Below are 25,438 nucleotides of genomic sequence, written 5' to 3' on the forward strand. Positions count from 1 at the left end.
CTAGATATCCGCGAGGGGGCGGAGGGACAAACCCAACATCAAAACCTGATTAATAATAATAATACCCAATAGGTTAGGCCTAAGCGTTAATAGTGAAACTACTTCAAGGTCAAGCTTGAAGAAGTTATACAAAACGTTGCAAAAGTTGTTGCGTATCAGGTGGAACTGGTCTTAATGTCAAACTATTACTGTATAAACATGTCAGGAGGAGATTGGGTACACTTACGCAAGTTCAAAAAGTGTAGCAAATATTTCTAATGACTGACAGTGAATTTAAAAAAAAAAACACGAAAAAAAGCTCAAATGATTCCTATCCCAAGTCCTATTGCAGTCGTGTGGTTTATCTTTTCTTTTGTCCGATGGACTGCCAAAAACCCCCACACACACACCATCCCTTCTGAGAATGACGCACGTGTCACTTCACACAACTGCAAACACAACATTTAAAGCAAACTTATGACTTTGGAGAGATGCCCTCTTCCATGATCCACACTGCTCTTCACTGTACTGGGCAGAAATGTGCATGACACATGGGTAAGTGATTTGCTGACACGATTATTGTAAATCAAGCGGCCCTTGTTGGCCACAGGGTTACACAATAGACACACCTCTGTTATGGAACAACGAACACACATGAATTTGATCGATTCGATGCGGTGAGAACCTGAAATCCAATGTTGTGCTATTCATTCACAACCATCACCTCATGTTGCATAGTCCCATATTGTAAAAATCCGTACCAAATTGTGGACGCCGAAAACAATCCTATTTGTTGAATGGCCAGATTACTAATCCATTGAAAAATCACAAGTAGTCTAATTGGCATCTTGATATTGCCACACCTATGAGGCAGATGGATCATCTCTAATATAGATACATCTCCATTAGAATTCTTTGCAGAATAAAAGAGCCCAGACTGCATAAACCATTACCATATTCTGCGTGAAAATGACAGTTAAGACAACATTTCTCTTTTAGCTGAACATATTTTTATTAGATATGGGGGGGGGGGGCCTTGGCCACCTGATTTGTGTTTCATTTTCAGGTTGATTCCTCCCCAGTCCTTCACACATTTGCAAATGCAATGGATAGATTATCGTCTCTCCCGAGGCCACAATACAATACACACAAAGCTTTTAAATAAACTGAACTTAAACCAAATGGGTGATTATAGCACAGTAATAAATTTAAATCATTTTCAGTATTGTGAGAGAATACTACATTTAAATCACTAGATTTAAATCATTTGCAGTATTGTGAGAAAATACTAGGCAATTTTGTCAATGATACTGCACATGGCAGCATCTTTGTCCCACATTTTGCCCTTTTTTATGGCAGGCGTAATCTTGTTCTGGTGACCTGCCGCCAAACAACTTGCAGCCGCTGCTTCCTCTACATCTATGGGTTCTATTTTCAGCCTTGGAGGCAGCACAGAAGGCCCGACACCACTCCCGACAAGCAGAGTCCTTGCTCCATCCCCAGCAATGTCGGTGCCTTCCAACTGCGGTAAGTCATCGGGCAAAGAGGCAAGGCACCCCTGGATCAACTCCACTACCCGCTCCAGGTGCTTTTGGAATCTCTCTGCTGTGTCCAGTCTCTGTCGTTTCTGAACCTCCATCATCACTCGCAAAGTCTCCCGGGCTTGATGTGGCCTATATTCATTGATCAGGTGGTGCATGTGAACAAACAAAAGTTTCAGGTCCTCCAGCTTTTCTTCTCGCTTTATACTGCCAGGGCTCTTGATGAGGATGTCCAGAAGGTCCAGAAAGTTCACCAGGATGGACATATTTAGCTTCTTGAGCTCACGTTTGTGGTCAAATTGCACAGGATGAAGCCTCTCGATGCCTTGGGTCTCTAGAGGCCGAATGATCAGGTCGTCGCACTGAAACTGGTTGCCAAACATCATGTAGCTGTCTCTGATGGGTGGTGGTGGTTTGGGAGCAAAACCCTTGCTGACATTTTCGTCTGTGTACTCTTTGATATACTGCATTGGTGGAGGAGGCAGGGCGCTAACCTGCTGTGGTTCACCCATGATGATGGTCTGCAACAATAATAAGAATGGCTCTTGTAAACAGAAAAGTGGTGTCATGTAGGAAAATAAACATATGATTAAGAGAAATAAAGTAACAACGTCAACCTTGAAGGCAATACCTGCCTTTCACGGCAAGGAAAAGGAAAGCGCATTGGGGCTGATGCCTGTTTATCTTATCTAAGCACACACAGGTTACGGCATTTGTTTGATGGAACAACGCAACATGACGTCATGTTTGATTACACTCACAGGGTTACGGCATTTACTTTGCATTAGTCGGTGAACTCACATTTATTAACAACCAAAAGACAATAACCGTGAGGACCTAGTGAGGCCGAAATGAAAAGCACATGCACTCACTCGCTCGCTGGCTGTCTGTCTGTCTGTCTCACTTGTTCCCAAACTCGCAAGTGAGTGATATGTTTGAGAACTCAGAAATGACTCGATACTTTTAAATTAGACATACTAGTGAATCAAAGCAAAACGTTTGAGATAAATGAAAATTACAGAGCAGAAAATTTAAGGGCTTATTTTAGTTTTCTTCAGCAGTCCCATTTTGTAATCTTACTCCTCTGAATTAACTACCTTTGAAACACAAAAAAGGCTTGATGCCTGAGAAGAGCAAACTATGTTTAGTGTTTCCTTTCGTATTCATAGACAGCTTAATTATTATATTCATGGTAGAATTAGGCATAGTAGTGTATAGTTTGGGGGTTTCAAAGTGCACTAAACATTTTCAGCTAGAAATGTTGAGGCCTTGTAAAGCCAGGAAATATGTACCCTGACTCATGTATAACTAGAATTTTGCAATTTCTGGAGAAATTGCGTGTGAAGGCGAAATGTATGAATAACTTTTTCGGGGAATGCTGCCGAACGATGTTGAAACGTGTTGAATTACTTGAGAAATGTAGAATATTTGGAGAATTTGTGGTGAATTTCAAAATAAAAGATGTGAAGTTTTTGGTAAGTTGTGGAATAGGTAGAAAAATGATGAACAGTTGAAAGTTGGAATGGGTTGAATCGGTTGAAAAATGTAGAAATGAGAAGGGAAAAAGGAATTGGGTGTGAATTTCAAAATAAAAGATGTGAAGGTTTTGGGAAGTTGTGGAATAGGTCGAAAAATGATGAACAGTTGAAAGTTGGAATGGGTTGAATCGGTTGAAAAATGTAGAAATGAGAAGGGAAAAGGGAATTGGGTGTGAATTTCAAAATAAAAGATGTGAAGTTTTTGGTAAGTGGGAAGTTGTGGAATAGGTAGAAAAATGATGAACAGTTGAAAGTTGGAATGGGTTGAATCGGTTGAAAAATGTAGAAATGAGAAGGGAAAAGGGAATTGGGTGTGAATTTCAAAATAAAAGATGTGAAGTTTTTGGTAAGTGGGAAGTTGTGGAATAGGTAGAAAAATGATGAACAGTTGAAAGTTGGAATGGGTTGAATCGGTTGAAAAATGTAGAAATGAGAAGGGAAAAGGGAATTGAGTGTGAATTTCAAAATAAAAGATGTGAAGTTTTTGGTAAGTGGGAAGTTGTGGAATAGGTAGAAAAATGATGAACAGTTGAAAGTTGGAATGGCTTGAATCGGTTGAAAAATGTAGAAATGAGAAGGGAAAAGGGAATTGGGTGTGAATTTCAAAATAAAAGATGTGAAAATTTTTGGTAAGTGGGAAGTTGTGGAATAGGTAGAAAAATGATGAACAGTTGAAAGTTGGAATGGGTTGAATCGGTTGAAAAATGTAGAAATGAGAAGGGAAAAGGGAATTGGGTGTGAATTTCAAAATAAAAGATGTGAAGTTTTTGGTAAGTGGGAAGTTGTGGAATAGGTAGAAAAATGATGAACAGTTGAAAGTTGGAATGGGTTGAATCGGTTGAAAAATGTAGAAATGAGAAGGGAAAAGGGAATTGAGTGTGAATTTCAAAATAAAAGATGTGAAGTTTTTGGTAAGTGGGAAGTTGTGGAATAGGTAGAAAAATGATGAACAGTTGAAAGTTGGAATGGGTTGAATCGGTTGAAAAATGTAGAAATGAGAAGGGAAAAGGGAATTGGGTGTGAATTTCAAAATAAAAGATGTGAAGTTTTTGGTAAGTGGGAAGTTGTGGAATAGGTAGAAAAATGATGAACAGTTGAAAGTTGGAATGGGTTGAATCGGTTGAAAAATGTAGAAATGAGAAGGGAAAAAGGAATTGGGTGTGAATTTCAAAATAAAAGATGTGAAGTATTTGGGAAGTTGTGGAATAGGTAGAAAAATGATGAACAGTAGAAAGTTGGAATGGGTTGAATCGGTTGAAAAATGTAGAAATTAGAGTACAAAAACGGAATTTGAGAGAATTTTGGTTGAATTTCAAAATAAAAGATGTGAAGTTTTTGGTAAGTGGGAAGTTGTGGAATAGGTAGAAAAATGATGAACAGTTGAAAGTTGGAATGGGTTGAATCGGTTGAAAAATGTAGAAATGAGAAGGGAAAAGGAAATTGGGTGTGAATTTCAAAATAAAAGATGTGAAGTTTTTGGTTAGTGGGAAGTTGTGGAATAGGTAGAAAAATGATGAACAGTTGAAAGTTAGAATGGGTTGAATCGGTTGAAAAATGTAGAAATGAGAAGGGAAAAGGAATTGGGTGTGAATTTCAAAATAAAAGATGTGAAGCTTTTGGTAAGTGGGAAGTTGTGGAATCGGTAGAAAAGTAATGAACAGTTGAAAGTTGGAATGGGTTGAATCGGTTGAAAAATGTAGAAATTAGAGTGGAAAAACGAAATTTTAGAGAATTTTGGTTGAATTTCAAAATAAAAGATGTGAAGTTTTTGGGAAGTGGGACGTTGTGGAATAGGTAGGCAAAAGATGAACAGTTGAAAGTTGGAACGAGTTGAATCGGTTGAAAAATGTAGAAGTTAGAGCTGAAAAACGAAATTTTGTGAAAATTTGTCGGAATTTTTAACGTGAAAACGTGAAATTTTTGAATTTGGGAATTTTGGGAATGTCGAGAATCCTTCCGAATGTGATTAGAATGTGCTGAATGATGTGAATTTCAAATTGGAACGACGTAAACGTGAAATGTCGAATGTGCCATTAAGAATGAATGGGGAAAAATTTGTCGGAATTTGGGGAATTTTGCGGAATCGGAAAATGTTCGGAATGAGAAAAATACAAGCCACCCTTTCCTGAATATTTGGAATACGTGAAAAGTGGAATGGAGTGAATCGGGTGAATTTTGTGAAAGAAGAAGCGGGACAAAAAAGTGAGGAGAATAAAATATAATAATAATAATAACTAGAATTTTGCAATTTCTGGAGAAATTGCGTGTGAAGGCGAAATGTATGAATAACTTTTTCGGGGAATGCTGCCGAACGATGTTGAAACGTGTTGAATTACTTGAGAAATGTAGAATATTTGGAGAATTTGTGGTGAATTTCAAAATTGAAAGTTTGGAATATTTGGTAAGTGGGAAGTTGTGGAATAGGTAGGCAGAAGATGAACAGCTGAAAGTTGGAATGGGTTGAATCGGTTGAAAAATGTAGAAATTAGAGTAGAAAAACGAAATTTTGGAGAATTTGGTTGAATTTCGAATTTGGAATTTTTGGTAAGTGGGAAGTTGTGGAATAGGCAGGCAAAAGATGTACAGTTGAAAGTTGGAACGGGTTGAATCAGTTGAAAAATATAGAAGTTAGAGCAAATGTTGAATCCCCATAGAGAATGAATGGGAAAATAAAAAAAGCAATTGCGCCAAAATCTTTCTAAATTTGGAAAAAAAACAAAAAACGGCCTCAAGAGGTTCACTTTTGGGGTAAAAATGTTGAAACGGGTTAAATCGGACAAAAAACGAAAAAGTTAGCAATTGTAGCTATTTGGGGCACTTAGTGTTGAAATAAGGTCACTTCCGGTTTGATTCGGGTCATTTCCGGTCTAATTTGGGTCACTTCCGGTTTATTTGGGTCACTTCCGGTTTAAAACAGGTCACTTCCGGTTTAGCTGAGGTCACTTCTGGTTTATTTGGGGTCACTTCCGGTCTAAAAAGGTCACTTCCGGTTCATTTGTGGTCACTTCCGGTTTGATTTGGGGTCACTTCCGGTTTACCAGAGGTCACTTCCGGTCTATTTGGGGTCACTTCCGGTCTATTTGGGGTCACTTCCGGTTTATTTGGGTCACTTCCGGTTTAATTTGGGTCACTTCCGGTTCGTCTGAGGTCACTTCCGGTTTATTAGGGGTCATTTCCGGTCTAAAAAGGTCACTTCCGGTACATTTGGGGTCACTTCCGGTTTGATTTGGGGTCACTTCCGGTTTACCTGAGGTCACTTCCGGTCTATTTGGGGTCACTTTCGGTTTGATTTGGGGCACTTCCGGTTCATTCTGGGTTCATTGGTGGCACTTCAGGGTCATCCAAGATGGCCGCCACACTGGAATTGGGGGTCAAGGGTTGAATTGTGTAAGCATAGTGGAAGTGGGGGTGAATGGGAGTGAATGTGGTAAGCATAAGATGAATAAAGGGAATAAATGTGGAATGGGTTGAATCGGTCGAAAAATGTAGAAATTAGAGTGGAAAAACGAAATTTTGGAGAATTTGGTTGAATTTCAAATGTGAAAGTTCGGAATTTTTGGTAAGTGGGAAGTTGTGGAATAGGTAGGCAAAAGATGAACAGTTGAAAGTTGGAATGGGTTGAATCGGTTGAAAAATGTAGAAATTAGAGTGGAAAAACTGAATTTTGGAGAATTTTGGTTGAATTTCAAATTTGAAAATTTGGAATTTTTGGTAAGTGGGAAGTTGTGGAATAGGTAGGCAAAAGATGAACAGTTGAAAGTTGGAATGGGTTGAATCGGTTGAAAAATGTAGAAATTAGAGTAGAAAAACAGAATTTGAGAGAATTTTGGTTGAATTTCAAATTTGAAAATTTGGAATTTTTGGTAAGTGGGAAGTTGTGGAATAGGTAGGCAAAAGATGAACAGTTGAAAGTTGGAATGGGTTGAATCGGTTGAAAAATGTAGAAGTTAGAGGTGAAAAACGAAATTTTGTGAAATGTGGAATGTGCCATTAAGAATGGATGGGGAAAAATTTGTCGGAATTTTGGGAATTTTGCGGAATCGGAAAATTTTCGGAATGAGAAAAATACAAGCGCTCATGTCGTGAATATTTGGAATACGTGAAAAGTGGAATGGAGTGAATCGGATGAATTTTGTGGAAGAAGAAGCGGGACAAAAAAGTGGCGGGAATAAAATAGAATAATAATAATAACTAGAATTTTGCAATTTCTGGAGAAATTGCGTGTGAAGGCGAAATGTATGAATAACTTTTTCGGGGAATGCTGCCGAACGATGTTGAAACGTGTTGAATTACTTGAGAGATGTAGAATATTTGGAGAATTTGTGGTGAATTTCAAAATTGAAAGTTTGGAATATTTGGTAAGTGGGAAGTTGTGGAATAGGTAGGCAAAAGATGAACAGTTGAAAGTTGGAATGGGTTGAATCGGTAGAAAAATGTAGAAGTTAGAGTAGAAAAACGAAATTTTGGAGAATTTGGTTGAATTTTAAATTTGGAATTGTTGGTAAGTGGGAAGTTGTGGAATAGGTAGGCAAAAGATGAACAGTTGAAAGTTGGAACGGGTTGAATCAGTTAAAAAATGTAGAAGTTAGAGCAAATGTTGAATCCCCATAGAGAATGAATGGGAAAATAAAAAAAAGCAATTGCGCCAAAATCTTTCTAAATTTGGAACAAAACCAAAAAAAACGGCCTCAGGAGGTTCACTTTTGGGGTAAAAATGTTGAAACGGGTTAAATCGGACAAAAAACGAAGACGTTAGCGCAAATGTAGCTATTTGGGGCACTTAGTGTTGAAATAAGGTCACTTCCGGCTTGATTTGGGTCACTTCCGGTCTACTTGGGGTAACTTCCGGTTTATTTGGGTCACTTCCGGTTTAATTTGGGTCACTTCCGGTTCGTCTGAGGTCACTTCCGGTTTATCAGGGGTCATTTCCGGTCTAAAAAGGTCACTTCCGGTACATTTGGGGTCACTTCCGGTTTGATTTGGGGTCACTTCCGGTTTACCAGAGGTCACTTCCGGTCTATTTGGGGTCACTTCCGGTCTATTTGGGGTCACTTCCGGTTTATATGGGTCACTTCCGGTTTAATTTGGGTCACTTCCGGTTCGTCTGAGGTCACTTCCGGTTTATTAGGGGTCATTTCCGGTCTAAAAAGGTCACTTCCGGTACATTTGGGGTCACTTCCGGTTTGATTTGGGGTCACTTCCGGTTTACCTGAGGTCACTTCCGGTCTATTTGGGGTCACTTTCGGTTTGATTTGGGGCACTTCCGGTTCATTTTGGGTTCATTGGGGGCACTTGAGGGTCAATCCAAGATGGCCGCCACACTGGAATTGGGGGTCAAGGGTTGAATGTGTAAGCGTAGTGGAAGTGGGGGTGAATGGGAGTGAATGTGGGAAGCATAAGGTGAATGCATTTGGAATGGGTTGAATCGGTTGAAAAATGTAGAAATTAGAGCGGAATAACGGAATTTGAGAGAATTTTGGTTGAATTTCAAATTTGAAAATTTGGAATTTTTGGTAAGTGGGAAGTTGTGGAATAGGTAGGCAAAAGATGAACAGTTGAAAGTTGGAATGGGTTGAATCGGTTGAAAAATGTAGAAGTTAGAGGTGAAACACGAAATTTTGTGAAATGTCGAATGTGCCATTAAGAATGGATGGGGAAAAATTTGTCGGAATTTGGGGAATTTTGCGGAATCGGAAAATTTTCGGAATGAGAAAAATACAAGCGCTCATGTCGTGAATATTTGGAATACGTGAAAAGTGGAATGGAGTGAATCGGATGAATTTTGTGGAAGAAGAAGCGGGACAAAAAAGTGGCGGGAATAAAATAGAATAATAATAATAATAAAGTAAATGGAGTAGAATAACATATGTGTGAAGGCCTTCGCCTTCACACAACTAGAATTTTGCAATTTCTGGAGAAATTGCGTGTGAAGGCGAAATGTATGAATAACTTTTTCGGGGAATGCTGCCGAACGATGTTGAAACGTGTTGAATTACTTGAGAAATGTAGAATATTTGGAGAATTTGTGGTGAATTTCAAAATTGAAAGTTTGGAATATTTGGTAAGTGGGAAGTTGTGGAATAGGTAGGCAGAAGATGAACAGCTGAAAGTTGGAATGGGTTGAATCGGTTGAAAAATGTAGAAATTAGAGTAGAAAAACGAAATTTTGGAGAATTTGGTTGAATTTCGAATTTGGAATTTTTGGTAAGTGGGAAGTTGTGGAATAGGCAGGCAAAAGATGTACAGTTGAAAGTTGGAACGGGTTGAATCAGTTGAAAAATATAGAAGTTAGAGCAAATGTTGAATCCCCATAGAGAATGAATGGGAAAATAAAAAAAGCAATTGCGCCAAAATCTTTCTAAATTTGGAAAAAAAACAAAAAACGGCCTCAAGAGGTTCACTTTTGGGGTAAAAATGTTGAAACGGGTTAAATCGGACAAAAAACGAAAAAGTTAGCAATTGTAGCTATTTGGGGCACTTAGTGTTGAAATAAGGTCACTTCCGGTTTGATTCGGGTCATTTCCGGTCTGATTTGGGTCACTTCCGGTTTATTTGGGTCACTTCCGGTTTAAAACAGGTCACTTCCGGTTTAGCTGAGGTCACTTCTGGTTTATTTGGGGTCACTTCCGGTCTAAAAAGGTCACTTCCGGTTCATTTGTGGTCACTTCCGGTTTGATTTGGGGTCACTTCCGGTTTACCAGAGGTCACTTCCGGTCTATTTGGGGTCACTTCCGGTCTATTTGGGGTCACTTCCGGTTTATTTGGGTCACTTCCGGTTTAATTTGGGTCACTTCCGGTTCGTCTGAGGTCACTTCCGGTTTATTAGGGGTCATTTCCGGTCTAAAAAGGTCACTTCCGGTACATTTGGGGTCACTTCCGGTTTGATTTGGGGTCACTTCCGGTTTACCTGAGGTCACTTCCGGTCTATTTGGGGTCACTTTCGGTTTGATTTGGGGCACTTCCGGTTCATTCTGGGTTCATTGGTGGCACTTCAGGGTCATCCAAGATGGCCGCCACACTGGAATTGGGGGTCAAGGGTTGAATTGTGTAAGCATAGTGGAAGTGGGGGTGAATGGGAGTGAATGTGGTAAGCATAAGATGAATAAAGGGAATAAATGTGGAATGGGTTGAATCGGTCGAAAAATGTAGAAATTAGAGTGGAAAAACGAAATTTTGGAGAATTTGGTTGAATTTCAAATGTGAAAGTTCGGAATTTTTGGTAAGTGGGAAGTTGTGGAATAGGTAGGCAAAAGATGAACAGTTGAAAGTTGGAATGGGTTGAATCGGTTGAAAAATGTAGAAATTAGAGTGGAAAAACTGAATTTTGGAGAATTTTGGTTGAATTTCAAATTTGAAAATTTGGAATTTTTGGTAAGTGGGAAGTTGTGGAATAGGTAGGCAAAAGATGAACAGTTGAAAGTTGGAATGGGTTGAATCGGTTGAAAAATGTAGAAATTAGAGTAGAAAAACAGAATTTGAGAGAATTTTGGTTGAATTTCAAATTTGAAAATTTGGAATTTTTGGTAAGTGGGAAGTTGTGGAATAGGTAGGCAAAAGATGAACAGTTGAAAGTTGGAATGGGTTGAATCGGTTGAAAAATGTAGAAGTTAGAGGTGAAAAACGAAATTTTGTGAAATGTGGAATGTGCCATTAAGAATGGATGGGGAAAAATTTGTCGGAATTTTGGGAATTTTGCGGAATCGGAAAATTTTCGGAATGAGAAAAATACAAGCGCTCATGTCGTGAATATTTGGAATACGTGAAAAGTGGAATGGAGTGAATCGGATGAATTTTGTGGAAGAAGAAGCGGGACAAAAAAGTGGCGGGAATAAAATAGAATAATAATAATAATAAAGTAAATGGAGTAGAATAACATATGTGTGAAGGCCTTCGCCTTCACACAATAAAGTAAATGGAGTAGAATAACATATGTGTGAAGGCCTTCGCCTTCACACAATAAAGTGAATGGAGTAGAATAACATAAGTGTGAAGGCCTTCGCCTTCACACAATGAAGATTGATGGAATTACTTGATGGAACACAGAGGATGAATCAGAGAATGGACGTGAAATTAAAGTTGGTCATTTAAGGTACCAATATAGCTCCAATCCAAAATAAGAAAGGCAAAGGGTTGATTTGTTTTCATAAACTATTGTTGTTATTGTATTTTCATAATAATTATAGTATGATTTGAAAATATTTATTCTAAACGTTATTTCTCAAGCATTACGTTTCAGATTTCAACTGAGATAGTAATCTAGCAGGCACTATTTGAGTTTTAGGCAAAGGGTTGATTTGTTTTCATAAACGATTGTTGTCATTGTATTTTCATAATAATCAAAAATATAATTTGGAAATATTTATTCTCAACGTTATTTCTCAATAATTACGTTTCAGCAACAAAACCCTCACCTAAACTGAGATATTGTGATGTAGCAGGCACTATGTGAGTTTTACAGTATGTCATTGAAGGCAACGAAGCCAACAAGCATTTCCTTTGAAACATACCAGACAATGCACGATCCAATGAGACTCAAATTACGCCGAGCAAACGAATTCTTAGTTCATCTATCCAACCGCCAAACTGTTTGAACGTACCGGGGGTTTAAGCAAATACATGCAGCTTAGCTTTTAGCAGCCAAATGCACACGCATTTTTTTTTTCTACAAAACAATGCATGAACAGGAATTTGCGAATAGCTCAAAGGATAGAAGTGATGTGTTTGCGACAGTTGAACTTGCCTTCTCAGCGGCTCTTCGGGTCCGACAATTTTGACGATTTGATAGAACTTTAGAGACAGGCTATTACAACACTTTAGCTACCTTATTCTATTACGGATATAAGAGTGATTGTGTTCCGATTCCATTGGGTGATAAACCCTCGTGATTTCGTTTTGGCGTTTGGATTGGTCAGCCACTCAATGAAGTTCTGAATTCTTCATTGGTTGTTACCATGGACACGTGATTGTACAATGTCTAGTCCCGCCTCTTAAAATAAAAACGCCATAAAAAGAATTCCCATTGATTGCGACAGCAATAAATAACTTGCTATCTATATTTCGAAAGACCTGGCTTTCAGACAGTATAAAGATCTTATACCAAAAATCACAAAAAACATCCATTTAAACTATGTGGCTTCAAAAGTATTTTGCCATATATGGTAGAGTGTTATAAAAAGCAGAAAGTATTTCACGTCTAGTGTATACAGCTTTGTCACTGTTTGTTAGCTCTTAATGTTGCATAGAAATGAATAAGATGGCTTTTGTGGAGAAACAAGCATCATTTAGTTAGGGTAACCGGATTTGGGTTTCTGAAAAGGAGATCACCTTTTTTTTTGTTCATTGGTGTATTATGACACAAATGACATAGTGTCTGTATAGCAATTGCATTTATTGGAGCAAATAACACAAAACAACACTAACAAAAACATATGTACCCTGACATTTGAGAGTCTTTTGGTGTTTGTTTATTCATGATACGATACATGATATATATGATAAAATATATGATATGGTATTATTACCGTATTAGCCCGAATATAAGATGACCTTGATGAAAAACACTCACAAACATATGTACACTGACATTTGAGAGTTTTTTGGTGTTTGTTTATTCATGATACGATACATGATATATATGATAAAATATATGATATGGTATTATTACCGTATTAGCCCGAATATAAGATGACCCTGATGAAAAACACTCGTGAGTCTTCACGGAGGTCTTCAAGGAGGTACCCCCACTCAAGAAATACCAAGGCCGCAAGATGTTTCAGTTCATCCATCTGACCGTCCAGGAATATCTGGCCACTCTGTACGTGATGATGACCCTGTTCCGTGATGATGAGCCTGTTCCAGGACAACAAGGAAGACCTTCCAATGCCTTGCGAGCAGACGCCGCTCGCTCGGGTCCACGAAGCGGCCGTCCACAAAGCCTCAGAGAGTGACGGAAACCTAGACTTGTTCCTCCGCTTGCTGCTGGGTCTCTCCTTGCAGTGCAACCAGGTGGGTGTCCCCAACAGCTTCTACAAAGATGAACTCGACATCGGGCACCACACCTTGGGATTACTCTGTAAAGAAATATGAACATGAAAAAAACGACTAAAATTGTTTTTCCTTGATGTAGTATGTCATGTCAGTCGCACATTTCGAACAGGAACGAGCAGACATTTTTCTTTCCATTTACCAGCGCTAACAGAGCAGTGTTCTTGTGGACCCTCTTTGCACGAGTCACACCACTACGTATATATCGAACGTTGTCATTGCAGGGGTGTCAAACTCGTTTTTTCCGCGGGCCACATTGTAGTCATAGCTTCTTTCGGAGGGCCGTTATGACCCAAATAAATGTATGAGCACCTCATATTATATACAGTAAAAGCTACAAAACAAACTGACAAATAACTCGTTTTCAAATCAGACGAGTAAAAACTCGTCAAATATTTTAAAACAAGATATTAAAAGTGAAGACAATTTCCAATTCTAGTAATGACACACGAATTTGATGCTCAATTTGTCTTCGCGGGCCACATAAAATTATGTGGCGGGCCGTATCTGGCCCCCGGGCCTTGACTTTGACAACTGTAGGGTGTACAACAGAAAAAAATGTCAACATTGAGAGCAGTATTACGCCAACACATTGTAAGCCTTCACTGTTGTCTTTTCTAATCTACAGTACAGATGTCAAAATATTCATACCTCTCCATGGTCTTCTTGGAAACATGCATGTCTTCAAATCAGCCCCTCCCAACACAAGACTGCTTTGCAATCGGTATATAACAAATTCTGAACAGAAGAGTGGAATTGCTTTGGGACAAAATTGAATTGAGGATTTTTTTTCTCGTAAATCAAGCAAAAATAACTGAAAAGTCAATAACTTCGATAGTACTGCAATTAAACCAAACGGAACCCTTCAGGTTCCATTTGTAAGATGTCAATAACCACAACATGCAAAATTTTGACAAACCGACTCCAAGCTTAATCATTCTGTCATTCAGTCTTGCATCCTGTTTGTCATTTATTTCCTTGGACATCATGTCAAAGGTCTCCAGGTCAGTCATGGACAACTGTCCACTGGAGAGTTGAGGCTCCTCAACCCAGGGATTGCCAGAAGGGTGTCCACGATGACCCTCAGAAACTCTGAGAGTAAACAGAAATAGAAATACGTCAAATACTCTCTTAAATTACTGCAGATATGACCTCTTTTTAAATGACTGAATGAATAAATGAAAAAAAGAACTTTTTTACTTTTCCCTGTCATGGGCGTTTTACACTCACTTCCTAGCTGTTGAAGAATTAAACAAATGTTAGTTGCAAGATTTAACAGATTGAACAGCCTTTACTCTCCTGGAAGTTATGTTACGTGCATAATTTTCACCTCACAAAGATATCATTTGGAATGATTGTAATATTCTAACTGCTAAAAAAAAAGTTTATATTAAGAGAAAGAGTCATAAGTCTTATTGCCGATCTTTTTGATGATAAAGATCTTCTCCTCTTTATGAATATAAAGACTTTATGAAAACCAAACCATTTCCAGTTCCGTGTAAGGATTTTTCTTCTGTTTTAAAAGCGTCTCCTACAGTAATAAGTACTTTGATGACATCTTGCTTAAAGGAGATATATCACTTTTTTAGCTTTTGTATACATTTTATTGTGCACTTTGAGTCTCCAAGAATGTAGAAAAATTTAATCTAATCCCTCCAGGTGCTGCAGAGATACTTTTATAATCCGTTTGGGGGATATTTTTTAATCCATTCAATTTTATCCATTCCCTATTATGTATTTTGAACAATTACATCACAGTCTTTGTAGCTGCATTGCCAAACAAAGTAATGGGTGTAGCCAAACTCTGTTGCTAATCTGCCATCTTTATTTCTAGCAGCGAGTGAACAGTGAAGTGAACAGTGATAACACACCATTGTGATACATCATAGACATGGTTAGAAAACGAGTATCAATCGGCTGATGCACACGAGGGGCATCGCAGGCCAGGGAGACGAACCGACAGCGTGAAAATGACAGTCCGGAGTTTAAGTAGGCCGTATACTAAGCAGGAATAGGTGCCGGTGATTGACTTGATTGTGTGAGCATTGCTATAACCGATTGACGTCAAGGAACAGAAGCGGCTGAGTGGCAGGTGACTCAGGCATGTGACACCTTCGGTTGTTGAGAAAATTAAAAGCTTTTAAGTGCGCCGTATCTTCCCGCGATAATTCTTAGGAGTGAAAGTAAACGTAACTGCAGTAGAAAAATGTCAAAACATGTTTTTATTTATTTATTACAATATATCCTTTTGACATAACTCAGTTATGGAAAATGTGAATAGCCTAAAGTGTACTAAATTATAATTTCATGCAGTTAAAGTCCATGTGGGTATGTGCAGTCTGCATCTCTTGGAGTCAGGATGTGGTCTACTAAACTCAACACCCGGAAACTTTGTGGTATTTATTTTTTTTCCTGACAGAGTCTCTCTCAGTGTTTTTAAGATTGTTGTTGATGTTACCATGTTCTCTCGAGTGATACTCGATGGTACGATGATCAAAAAATCGCAGCAAAAGAGAAAAACATCTCCATCCAACTACAAGGAGAGATTTTTTGTGCTGGACACACAGGAATTAAAGTATTCTGAGTGTCGTACTGGGGTAAGTATTTTTTGGAGTAATTATTTGTTTTAAATGTTACCTCTTATCAGTTGAATCATTCCAAGCTCAGGGTCCCCTCCAGACAATGAACTGCAATTCCGATTGTGTTTTGATTGCATAGAGATTGAAGTTATTTTTCGTTCCAGCGAAAACCCATACTGAAAGGTTGCATCAAGTTATGCAGCATTAAGTGTGTGGACATGGTCTTTACCGATCTCCCCATTCCATGTGACTACAAGTACCCCTTCCAGGTATGCTTTGCATTTGTCAAATCATGACTTAAACAGCAAAATGACTTTAAAACCAATGGATTACATCCCATTCTCAAACGCAGGTATTTCATGACAACCATTATCTCTACATTTTTGCACCAGACAATGATTGTCGCCTGAAGTGGGTGCATGCTCTTAAAGAAGGTGAACCGGTTTTACAGGCTTCTAAATCAGGCTTTTAGGCAATACAAATCATCTTGACCTGATTTTATCTATTTTGTTGGTTGCTGACATAGAGACAAAGAATAACAATTTGGTTGAAAAATACCACCCCCAATTTTGGATCGATGGAAAATGGAAATGCTGCCAACAGTCAGAGAAACTGTCAATCGGCTGTCAAGTGTATGATCCAATGGCTTACGGTTTGTATGACCCTTTTCTGTTTTACTGGAGTTACGGGCTAATCTGTGGCTATTCTAATATTATTGACAAATCTTTCATGAAGTTTTGCCAAAACCTTTTACCAATCTGAATGTTGTGAATGTTTAAATATTTAATTCATAAACAATGTGCCAAATGGACTACATTTGTTCATCTGGTGTTTGTTAAACATTTCACAAATTGTTATATAACAAGAAAATGTCATGTTTTGGATTTTTCCACAGGTTCTAAAAAACCATTACCCGAAATCCCAGATTCAGAGGTATCCGTTTCTTACAAATGAAATAATAGATGCTGTTTTTGATGTGACTGAACAATGCAAAAAGAATGACAGCCCCCAAAGTTTCATATTTATCCTTTGTTTTATTTTTGTATTGTTCATTGATTATCATTGATCAGTATTCGGTAATGTATTCCTCACTAAATATAGTGTACCTCAATTTAGTTTTTGTAATTGGGCACACAGTACCTAAATGAAACTCAAAATAACATTGACAATTTTTCTTTCTTAGGTTGAAATGCGTGACACAGTGGATATGGTGGTTATTGCATTGCAGAACTACACACCATTTGGAGACAGAGAATTGGCACTTCAGAAAGACAAGGAATACACACTGATAACCAGCTCCCACCCTCTCTGGTGGATTGTTCGAGATGAAAAGGGGTAAACTAATCTCAATATCATTGCGCCGTTGAGCCCATCGTGCAATTAAGTAATTTCACCTGCAAAATTGACCTTCCTTTTCCCTCCTTATCATCACAGGAACGACGGGTTTGTGCCAAGGACACACATAGCTGAGAAATCAGGGAATGACTTTGAAAGATTTGAGTAAGTTATCATTAAATCCACTGCAAGTGTTGCATGTTAGTACCTGTACTTGTTTATATCAATTGTGCAGGCATGTGTATTTCGGCACTATGTTAAAACTTGTTCTTCTTCATCTGTCTACTCTCAAAGATGGTATAATAAGAACATCGCCAGAAGGGAAGCAGAAGACGTGTTGATCAAAGAGGTAAAAGCAGAAGCATTTATTGATACGGGAATGGTAAACACGCCTGCCTCAGAGTTGAAATATTCTGGGTTTGAAGCTGACCTCAGGCCTGACTGTGTGGCGTTTGCATGATGTCTCTGTGCATGCGTGTGGTTTTCTCCAGTTATTCAGCTTTCTCCTAACTCAATACAATATGATTGTTATGTTAGTTAAAAATTCCAAAGTGTCACATCATTATGAATGTAAATATAAATAATCTGTTTGCAAATGTGTGCGATTGAGTGGTTACCCCACCTCTCGCCCAGTCAGCAGGGATAGATTTCTGCTCATGTGCAGCCATTGTTTGTTACAGTAATTACCTTGTTAATTTACTGAGTGCTTGATTTTAAAAGTAACTATATTAGCTTACTTTTGTAGTGACATCTAGCTTCTGCTGACAACACCATTTCAACAATAAAAATAGACAACTGGTCATTTCAGTATTTTATTGGAAGTGCATTTTGAACAGTAATTTTTAATTCCGAAGTCAGTTGTTCCCAAATATTTTAGAATAAAAACAAAATTAAAATAATTAATAAACCCGCTTTTTGTTATGCAATCTCGTTTACCACAAACAAAATAGCGTGAATAAGCGCTGAGTGGTTCATTCGTAGCGCGCTCCTCTCCCGATCCAGAAGTTGGGTGTTTGATACCATTGTCAGAATGTCATAGTATCCTTGAGGAATACAAGTTGTGTCAGATTCTGCGTTATCAGTAGGTACAGCAAATGACCGTGTGAAGCGCTTTGAGGGCCTTAACAGGGGGGAAAAGCACAACGCAAGTGAAAGACCCTTTAAACTTTTCTTTACTTAAATAGTTGTTTTTATTTTTCTTTTAAAAAAAGCTTCTTAATTTCACTTCACATAAAGACTTATTAGCCTGTTAAAGAGAGGAGCAAGGACTGAGGAACCCAAATGCAGTTGCAAATGCAGAAATGAGAGGAGTCGTCTCTCTTTCCTTCATTGTTTCACAAAACAAATTCTGTGACGTCTTGCCAAGGAAAATTACAAAAATAGTAACGCACAGTTATTGGATAAGTATTACTGTACTTTGATCTGATGACTTGGTCTGGAAATAGTGACCTGTTAAATTATTTGTTACCCAAAAAACATGGCCATATGAAAACACAATACATAATGCATTATTGACATCACTGCACATAACTAGTAAATTGTTATAAGGTTACTGGTGTAAACTGAAGTTAGATGATTTGACACTCTCAACAAGTGTTGCATGTGCAAAATGAACCTGCAACATGACGCTGCAGTGCATTGACACATTCACAACCACAGTGCTGAATTTCCTGCCTTGGAGTTTTGCAAGCATTACTATGTGTTTATCATTTATTACTTGTTGCTTCAGTTCAGACTGACTGTGAAGCAAAAGTAGTTGTGACATAACAATGCCAACTCACAATGATTATATGTGTTATAAGTATTGGATAGACTTGAATTATATCATGTTAATGTTTTCTTGTGTGGTAACTAGGGAAAAGAAGGTGCATTCATGGTTCGAAACTCGAGACAGACAGGTTTCTACATAGTGTCAGTATTCACCAAAGCACTGGGGTAATTTCACCTTCACTGTAAACAGTATAAGCATCATTATGATATCTGTGCACTGTAATACTGTTTGTCTAAATGCAATGGCTCTCTTTAACATATCACCTGCAGATCTAATGGGGAGAAACAACCATGTGTTAAACATTACCAAATCAGGCGGACAGACACAGGAGAGTCTTCTTTTTACTTGGCAGAGAAATATCTGTTTCGCACCATTCCAGAGCTGATCCATTACCACCAACACAATGCCGCAGGTAAGTTTGCGGCAGGTTTTTTTTTCTCACATGCGACTGCCTTAACATGAATTGATGAAATGAACAATTATGCAAAAAGGGGAATGCCTTCCACCAGCAAACCATTTTTCTGAGCCACTACGTGCGGACATAGTGTCCTCTGTAGAAATGGGTAACTGTGTGTGTGTGCGTGCTTGTGTGTGTGTCTGTGTGTGTTTGTGCATGTGTGTATGCGCACGCGTACATGCATATGTTTGTACTTGGCAGGTCTGATCACACGTCTCAGACATCCGGTCACTCAAACAGGTGGCTGCTCCCAGGAAATTGCTGCTCCATTCAAAGGTACAATGCAGGACAATATTATTACCTTATTTTACAGACTATAAGTCGCTCCGGAGTACAAGTCACACCAGCCCTAAAATGCTTAATAAAGAGGAAAAAGACATATACGTATGTATATTGCACTGGAGTACAAGTCACATTTTTGGGGGTAATTAATTTGATATCATCCAACACCAAGAACAGACATATCATCTTGAAAGGCAATTTAAAATAAAAATAGAATCGAGGCAACAACAGGCTGAATAGTTGCTAATGTTACATGACACAAACAATGAACTGAGAACGTGCCTGGCATGTTAAACCATTCGTGTCACTCCAAATCACTAAATCCAATGAAATATTCATTCACTGTGTCACTTTAAAACAACTCCACTAACTCCGGAAATAGAAGATGCGGTGTTTCCTCTTCTGCGTAGCTTACGTCAGACTCATCGTCAGTTGCAGTTCCAATTATTCTACGGCCTCTTGCGGTTTAGTGTGAAAATAACATGTGAAATGATATAATTTAAATTTATAATAATTTCACACATAAGTCGCTTTACAGTATAAATCGCACCCCCGGCCAAACTATTTTAAAAAATGCGAATTATAGTCCGGAAAATACGGTAAATTCTCCACGGCACATGCCAACCACAGAATGTTATATTCGATTAATTGCCTTGTAATCGAGTCAAGTGAATTAAGCACTTCGTCTTTGTAAGGCAGGATGTTTGATAGCGATCATTTACTGAATTTCCCCTCAAGGATCAATAATGTATATACATATCTGTCTATGTATCTATCTACTGGATGTTGTTGAATTATGCAGCCGTACCTACTGGTGTGAATTATTTGTATGGGATAAAGTGTGACACTGTATGTGCTGTCAAAAAGGCCATTGACTGAGTTTGACTGAAATCTCTGCAAAGTGATGGGGCTTGTTTTAAATCAATTCCCACTTGTGCTATATATAAATAGGTTTATTGTCCAAAGTTGTCTATTAAAACAAAAACATACACAGCAGCCCTATGCACAGTAGAAGCATGAAGAACCCTGTATTCTTTTATTTGGTTTGACATGGCTGACAAATTTGAAGTAAAAGGTTAGTGGTGCTGCAAAAAGTAACGTGGCTTTGATTTGTATGAATGGTTCGAAGAGATGAGGTCAAAGTTTGAACTGATCATTTTCTTTTTGAATATTACATCTAATGAGCAAATTGCTTCGGGAACACTCTTCTAATTTAGCAATATTTGAATGTGCTTTACATTGTATCCCTCTATACATTGCACCTGTTGCTCAACAGATGAGTGGGAGGTGGACCCCGAAGAAATTACCTTTGGGCAAGAGTTAGGAAGTGGACAGTTTGGGATGGTGTTGTCGGGACAATGGAGGGACAAGAAGGTGGCCCTGAAAATAATAAGAGAAGATTACATGTCAGATGAGGAATTTAAAGAAGAGGCAAGAGTCATGATGTAAGTGCACGACTTGATTCATTATTAGCTTTGGTCATAATCAACTGAGGCAATGTGCAAATGTGTATGTTCCATTAGGAGATTATACCACTCAAAGCTAGTTCAGCTCTATGGTGTTTGCACCCAGCATTCTCCAATGTGTTTGGTGTTGGAGTTCATGGAAGATGGCTGTCTATCAGACTACCTGCGAGCCAAAAAAGGGTGTTTGTCTCAGAAGACAATGTTGGGGATGTGCCTGGATGTCACTGAAGGGATGGCCTATCTGGAGATGTCTAACTTCATCCACAGAGACCTGGTAAATATCATTAAAACAAATCAATACGTTATAGTGATGCATGTTGAATTTGACTCATTTGTTGCCTTTTCAACTTTAGGCTGCCAGGAACTGCCTAGTTTCAAAGAACAACCTAGTTAAATTGTCAGATTTTGGCATGACCAGGTATGTCACAAGTTGTCTGATGGCAATTTTTTTTAGAACCGTTATTTAACTAGGACATATCTCAATGTGATTAAAAAGCTCCTTTTCAAGCAGCAAATGTAAACATACATTCCAGAAGTTTACAAACAGATTATGAATTTGTCTCAGCAACTCTCAGTTTGGATATAAACATGTTTAAAGTAACTAAGCTAGCTTCCAGCCTATTTGTAACATATTGTGTGCATAAGCAGTAAAAAAATGATTTTTCAGACTAGCTAAGGCACAAATTTATAGAGGTAGTAATCTCAATATTGCCCTAAATAGAAGTGTACTGGCCTCTCTCAATCATCCAACACAGATGTTACAGCAACAAGATGCTTCATTACATAAAAAGAAAAATGCAGCTTGTTTGGAGGAGGAAAAAAAAACAGTTTTAGTCTCAGCTTCTTCACAAGATTTTCTATATGTGGGTTGAATGTGAGCGAGTCATCAATTTAAGACACCTCGTATTTTTTTTATTGTACATGAGAATGGGCACATTTTTAGATTTAGAAAACAGTGCTGCTATGTTTTAACCATCACGGGTGATTCCTACTTTGTATGTTGTAGATATGTTCTTGATGACCAGTACACAAGTTCTTTCTGCTCCAAGTTTCCCATCAAGTGGTCAGCACCAGAGGTTGTCAAATACTGCAAGTTCAGCAGCAAATCCGATGTCTGGTCCTTTGGTATGATTCAACTCTTCATGAATTCATACCCTTTGTATTGTTATATTAACATGTGTTTACTCAGTGTTTCAAACCTTAGTTTCACAATGTTTTCCAAGTAATATGAACTTCTAGTAACATCTTCAAAACTGTGTAGTGCGGTCAGAGTAGGCAGGCGGGGCACTGCCGACCCCACTTCGGACCCCTGCTGGCCATCTTCTGCAAGTGAAAAAAAAAGACTTCAATTATGTTTCATTTTAGTTCTCGGTCCCTGCTTTATACAGATTTTTTTTTTTCAATCCTAATAATTATCAATGCTTAATGTGCTGAATGTGCTTATTTGCTGTTCAAATCCATGGACAGGGAGTGAAGCATTATACGTTCCGTGCCTCCAGTGACCACGCACGTATTCTTTGCCGATTCAGGCAGTGCACTCACGCAAGAGACGTTGCTGTTTGTCTTTTTATCGCCAATGAACAAATACTGCACATGCTGATGTTCAACAGTCTGTCTAATATATTTGATGAATATGTATGATATATTAAGTCACTCTTACAGCCACTCAAAGTGCATGCTGGAGCCCAAAAAGTACTGGGCCGCTTCCACCAAGTGGCAGTGCTGCGCTCCATTGTCGCAAAACGTAGAATAAACCCAAAGATATACATAACTACGAAAGCAAGCCTCAGCTGGTTATGGACATGCAGACCCAGCTGCCATCTTGAACCAGGAACCCCCAGCGAGCGCTTGACCTTCATCATAACAGGTCAAATTCTTTACCGATTTTGGCACCGATTGGTTTGGTAGAAACAGCAGACATACTACAGTTATCATAGCAGGTAATTCTATGATCAGAGCTTTCATAACATATTAAATGGAAGACTAGCAAATATCTTTTCCTATATAAAAAATATTTGTAGAATCAACAACATCGAAGTTGAGCTTATATTAAATGTATTTGTTTTTCTTGTGATCACATGAAGTATCACAGACAGACGAGCGAGGCAACCAAATGCTACGCACTTTCTATTGAGTAATCGGGGATGATCGAGCTTGAGGAGCTCCGGGGGCGAGGCTGAGATGTGGTTGGCAATCGTATGTTCGGTCGGGGCAGGCGTTCGGGAGTAGTCGGTCAGCACACAAAGCAAAGTCGGCAACTGGGAATCAGAGCAGGTAACGGAGCACATGGCACAGGAACGAACGGGTAACATACGGGGATGAACTGACAGGGAAGTGATTGGTGTGTGGTGTTTAAATATCAGTCATCTGATGAGCAAGTGCAGGTGATTGGAGTGATGAGTGGGCGTGGTTGCGACTGACAGTGTGGTGGGAGGTTACCGGCAGAGTGACCGGTGGCAAGGCGTGTGACATGAACGGTGTTAAATTAATTGAAACATAACCAAACCATGAAATCATTCAAGAATTCTATTATGACCTTATTTGACACATACTGTATGTTTTCAATGAAGATTGGCTAATCTGTTTTGGGTTCATATTTTCATATGCAACTACAGGGGAAGTCATGAACCTCACCACACGTCTTTGATTTAAAAAGAAATCTGTTTACACCTTCAGGTGTTCTCATGTGGGAAGTCTACACAGAAGGCCGCCTTCCCTATGAGAACCAATCCAATGGTCAGGTAGTAGACTTCCTGAATGCCGGCATGAGGCTGCTTAAACCACGACTGGCACCAGAGGATGTATATTTGCTTATGGAGTGGTGCTGGAAAGAGGTGGGAGAAAGAATTTGATGCGAAACACTCAAATCTGTTTAGTAAATATCCATCCGTGTTTTTATTCTTAGAAACCAGTGGATCGTCCGTCCTTTGCACTGCTGTTGCAAGATCTTTCCCAACTTTCACAATGTTGAACCACAAGATTTGAATTGCGGATGCCGGACGTTAAAGAAAACTATATTTATTCTATTTATTTTTGTATTATTGGCTAAAGTTTGACATGTTTTATACATATATTGTACTATAAACTGATGCTCCCCACATGTGCCTTAGCCACCCCGTTTGCACTTTAACTGTTTTGTTTCCCTGTAAGTCACATGGACTGTTTTTACATAGATACTGTTATATATTCAAAATGTATGATATAATCTTATGTTTGCCCTTAAATATGTTCAGTATCACCAAAAAAATAAATGACAGTAACTCAACTGTATTTAACCACTGCTGAATACAAAGTGCTGTACATGGAGCGCAATTAAGTCATACAACAAACACATGTAAACCAATCAATAAATAATGAAGATAGTAAAAAAACACAAACACACTAAAACCAAGTCCCAAGCTGAGTCAGAAGCCAAAGAATATAAATTAAAGAGTTTTTAAGTTGGCCATTGAGGGGTCTTAACTAACATATAGCTAGAGGTCCTTCCAAAGTGTGTGACTAGAAACAGAAAAGGGTAAAGCCTTCGGTGACTCCTCTGTATCTCTTATAGCATTTGGTTCGTTGACCTAAGTCAAGTGCATATGGGTGCAAGAGCTCAGAGAGGTCAGGTGGAGTGAAACCATTTAAAGGTTTGAAAAGAAATAACAGAATCTTGTAAAGAAATCCAAAATGCACAGGGAGCAAGTGAAGGGACATCAGAGAAGAGTGATCTGCTCCCTCTTATAAATACCAGTCAAGAAGTGAACAACAGCATTTTGGATCAACTGGAGAGGCTTGATGTTTCAAAGAGCTGTTTAGAAATGAGAGGTTTTACCTAAACCAGCGGCCTAAAATGAAAACAGATGGATCTAACTACAGCACCAATCTGCTGGTCCATTTTAAAATCACTGTCCCGTTTACAATACAATACAATGCAACTTTGTTTATAGTGCGCATTTCACAACAGCACAAACATATCATGGAAAATCTACATTTTTGCTTTTATATTCATTTTATTGTGCACTGGGAGTCTCCAAGATTGTAGAAAAGTGTAATCCATCCCTCCAGGTGTTGCAGAGATACTTTTATGATCTGTTTGGGAGCTATTTTTTACTCAGTTTTCTCCATTTTCTATTACATATTTCTATTACGTCACATCCTTTGGGGAGAGACTACCAAAAAAACGGAATGGGGGTGGCCAAACGGTTTTGCAAATCCGCCATTTTTATTACTACTCTGAGAGTAGTCCAAACAATTCAAGAATGCCGAAGTGGAGATATCAAAATGTTCCGTTGTTGGATGCATCAAGCCACACAACTCATTGCACCGTCCCCTAGCATCACAACCTCAAAGAAGTGCCTGGTAAATTTCATTTCCCAAGCAGTGTTCCCACATCTGTGGGCAAAATTCTGCTTGTTCAAGAACGAGTGTTTCAGAAATATTTCGTCAGTATAGAGAAGGTAAGAC

The 25,438-nt window shown here is 38.6% G+C and overlaps 2 protein-coding genes and 1 long non-coding RNA gene across 3 annotated transcripts; 1 reads left to right on the forward strand and 2 right to left on the reverse strand.

Annotated features, from left to right (window-relative positions):
• Positions 1-966: 966 nt before the first annotated feature.
• med7 (mediator complex subunit 7) lies at positions 967-11,959 on the reverse strand. The gene is made up of 2 exons (XM_061277567.1): positions 11,799-11,959; positions 967-2,041 (listed from the first exon to the last, which is right to left on the reverse strand). The coding sequence occupies exon 2, from the start codon at positions 2,030-2,032 to the stop codon at positions 1,268-1,270; it is 765 nt and encodes a 254-aa protein (XP_061133551.1). The 5' UTR covers positions 2,033-2,041; positions 11,799-11,959; the 3' UTR covers positions 967-1,267.
• A 546-nt stretch (positions 11,960-12,505) lies between these two features.
• LOC133153514 (uncharacterized) lies at positions 12,506-15,875 on the reverse strand. The gene is made up of 3 exons (XR_009714340.1): positions 15,740-15,875; positions 13,754-14,194; positions 12,506-13,128 (listed from the first exon to the last, which is right to left on the reverse strand). It is a non-coding gene; the product is annotated as an uncharacterized LOC133153514 (long non-coding RNA).
• itk (IL2 inducible T cell kinase) lies at positions 14,678-24,262 on the forward strand. Its single transcript, XM_061277302.1, has 17 exons — positions 14,678-15,699; positions 15,846-15,950; positions 16,034-16,115; positions 16,208-16,333; positions 16,577-16,614; positions 16,865-17,016; positions 17,116-17,181; positions 17,311-17,365; positions 18,872-18,951; positions 19,057-19,199; positions 19,446-19,520; positions 20,803-20,971; positions 21,050-21,266; positions 21,346-21,410; positions 21,999-22,117; positions 23,669-23,826; positions 23,898-24,262. The coding sequence occupies exons 1-17, from the start codon at positions 15,433-15,435 to the stop codon at positions 23,961-23,963; spliced, it is 1,983 nt and encodes a 660-aa protein (XP_061133286.1). The 5' UTR covers positions 14,678-15,432; the 3' UTR covers positions 23,964-24,262.
• The last annotated feature ends 1,176 nt before the right edge of the window (positions 24,263-25,438 follow it).

Source organism: Syngnathus typhle, linkage group LG1, assembly GCF_033458585.1.
Source record: "Syngnathus typhle isolate RoL2023-S1 ecotype Sweden linkage group LG1, RoL_Styp_1.0, whole genome shotgun sequence".
NCBI lineage: Eukaryota > Metazoa > Chordata > Actinopteri > Syngnathiformes > Syngnathidae > Syngnathus > Syngnathus typhle.

Coding starts and splice junctions, on each gene's coding strand:
- med7 (XM_061277567.1), bottom strand. CDS start 2,032: ATGGGTGAACCACAGCAGGTTAGCGCCCTGCCTCCTCCACCAATGCAG.
- itk (XM_061277302.1), top strand. CDS start 15,433: ATGTGCAGTCTGCATCTCTTGGAGTCAGGATGTGGTCTACTAAACTCA. Junction 16,615..16,864: donor CCGAAATCCCAGATTCAGAG/GTATCCGTTTCT, acceptor TTTCTTTCTTAG/GTTGAAATGCGTGACACAGT. Junction 23,827..23,897: donor TGGAGTGGTGCTGGAAAGAG/GTGGGAGAAAGA, acceptor TTTTATTCTTAG/AAACCAGTGGATCGTCCGTC.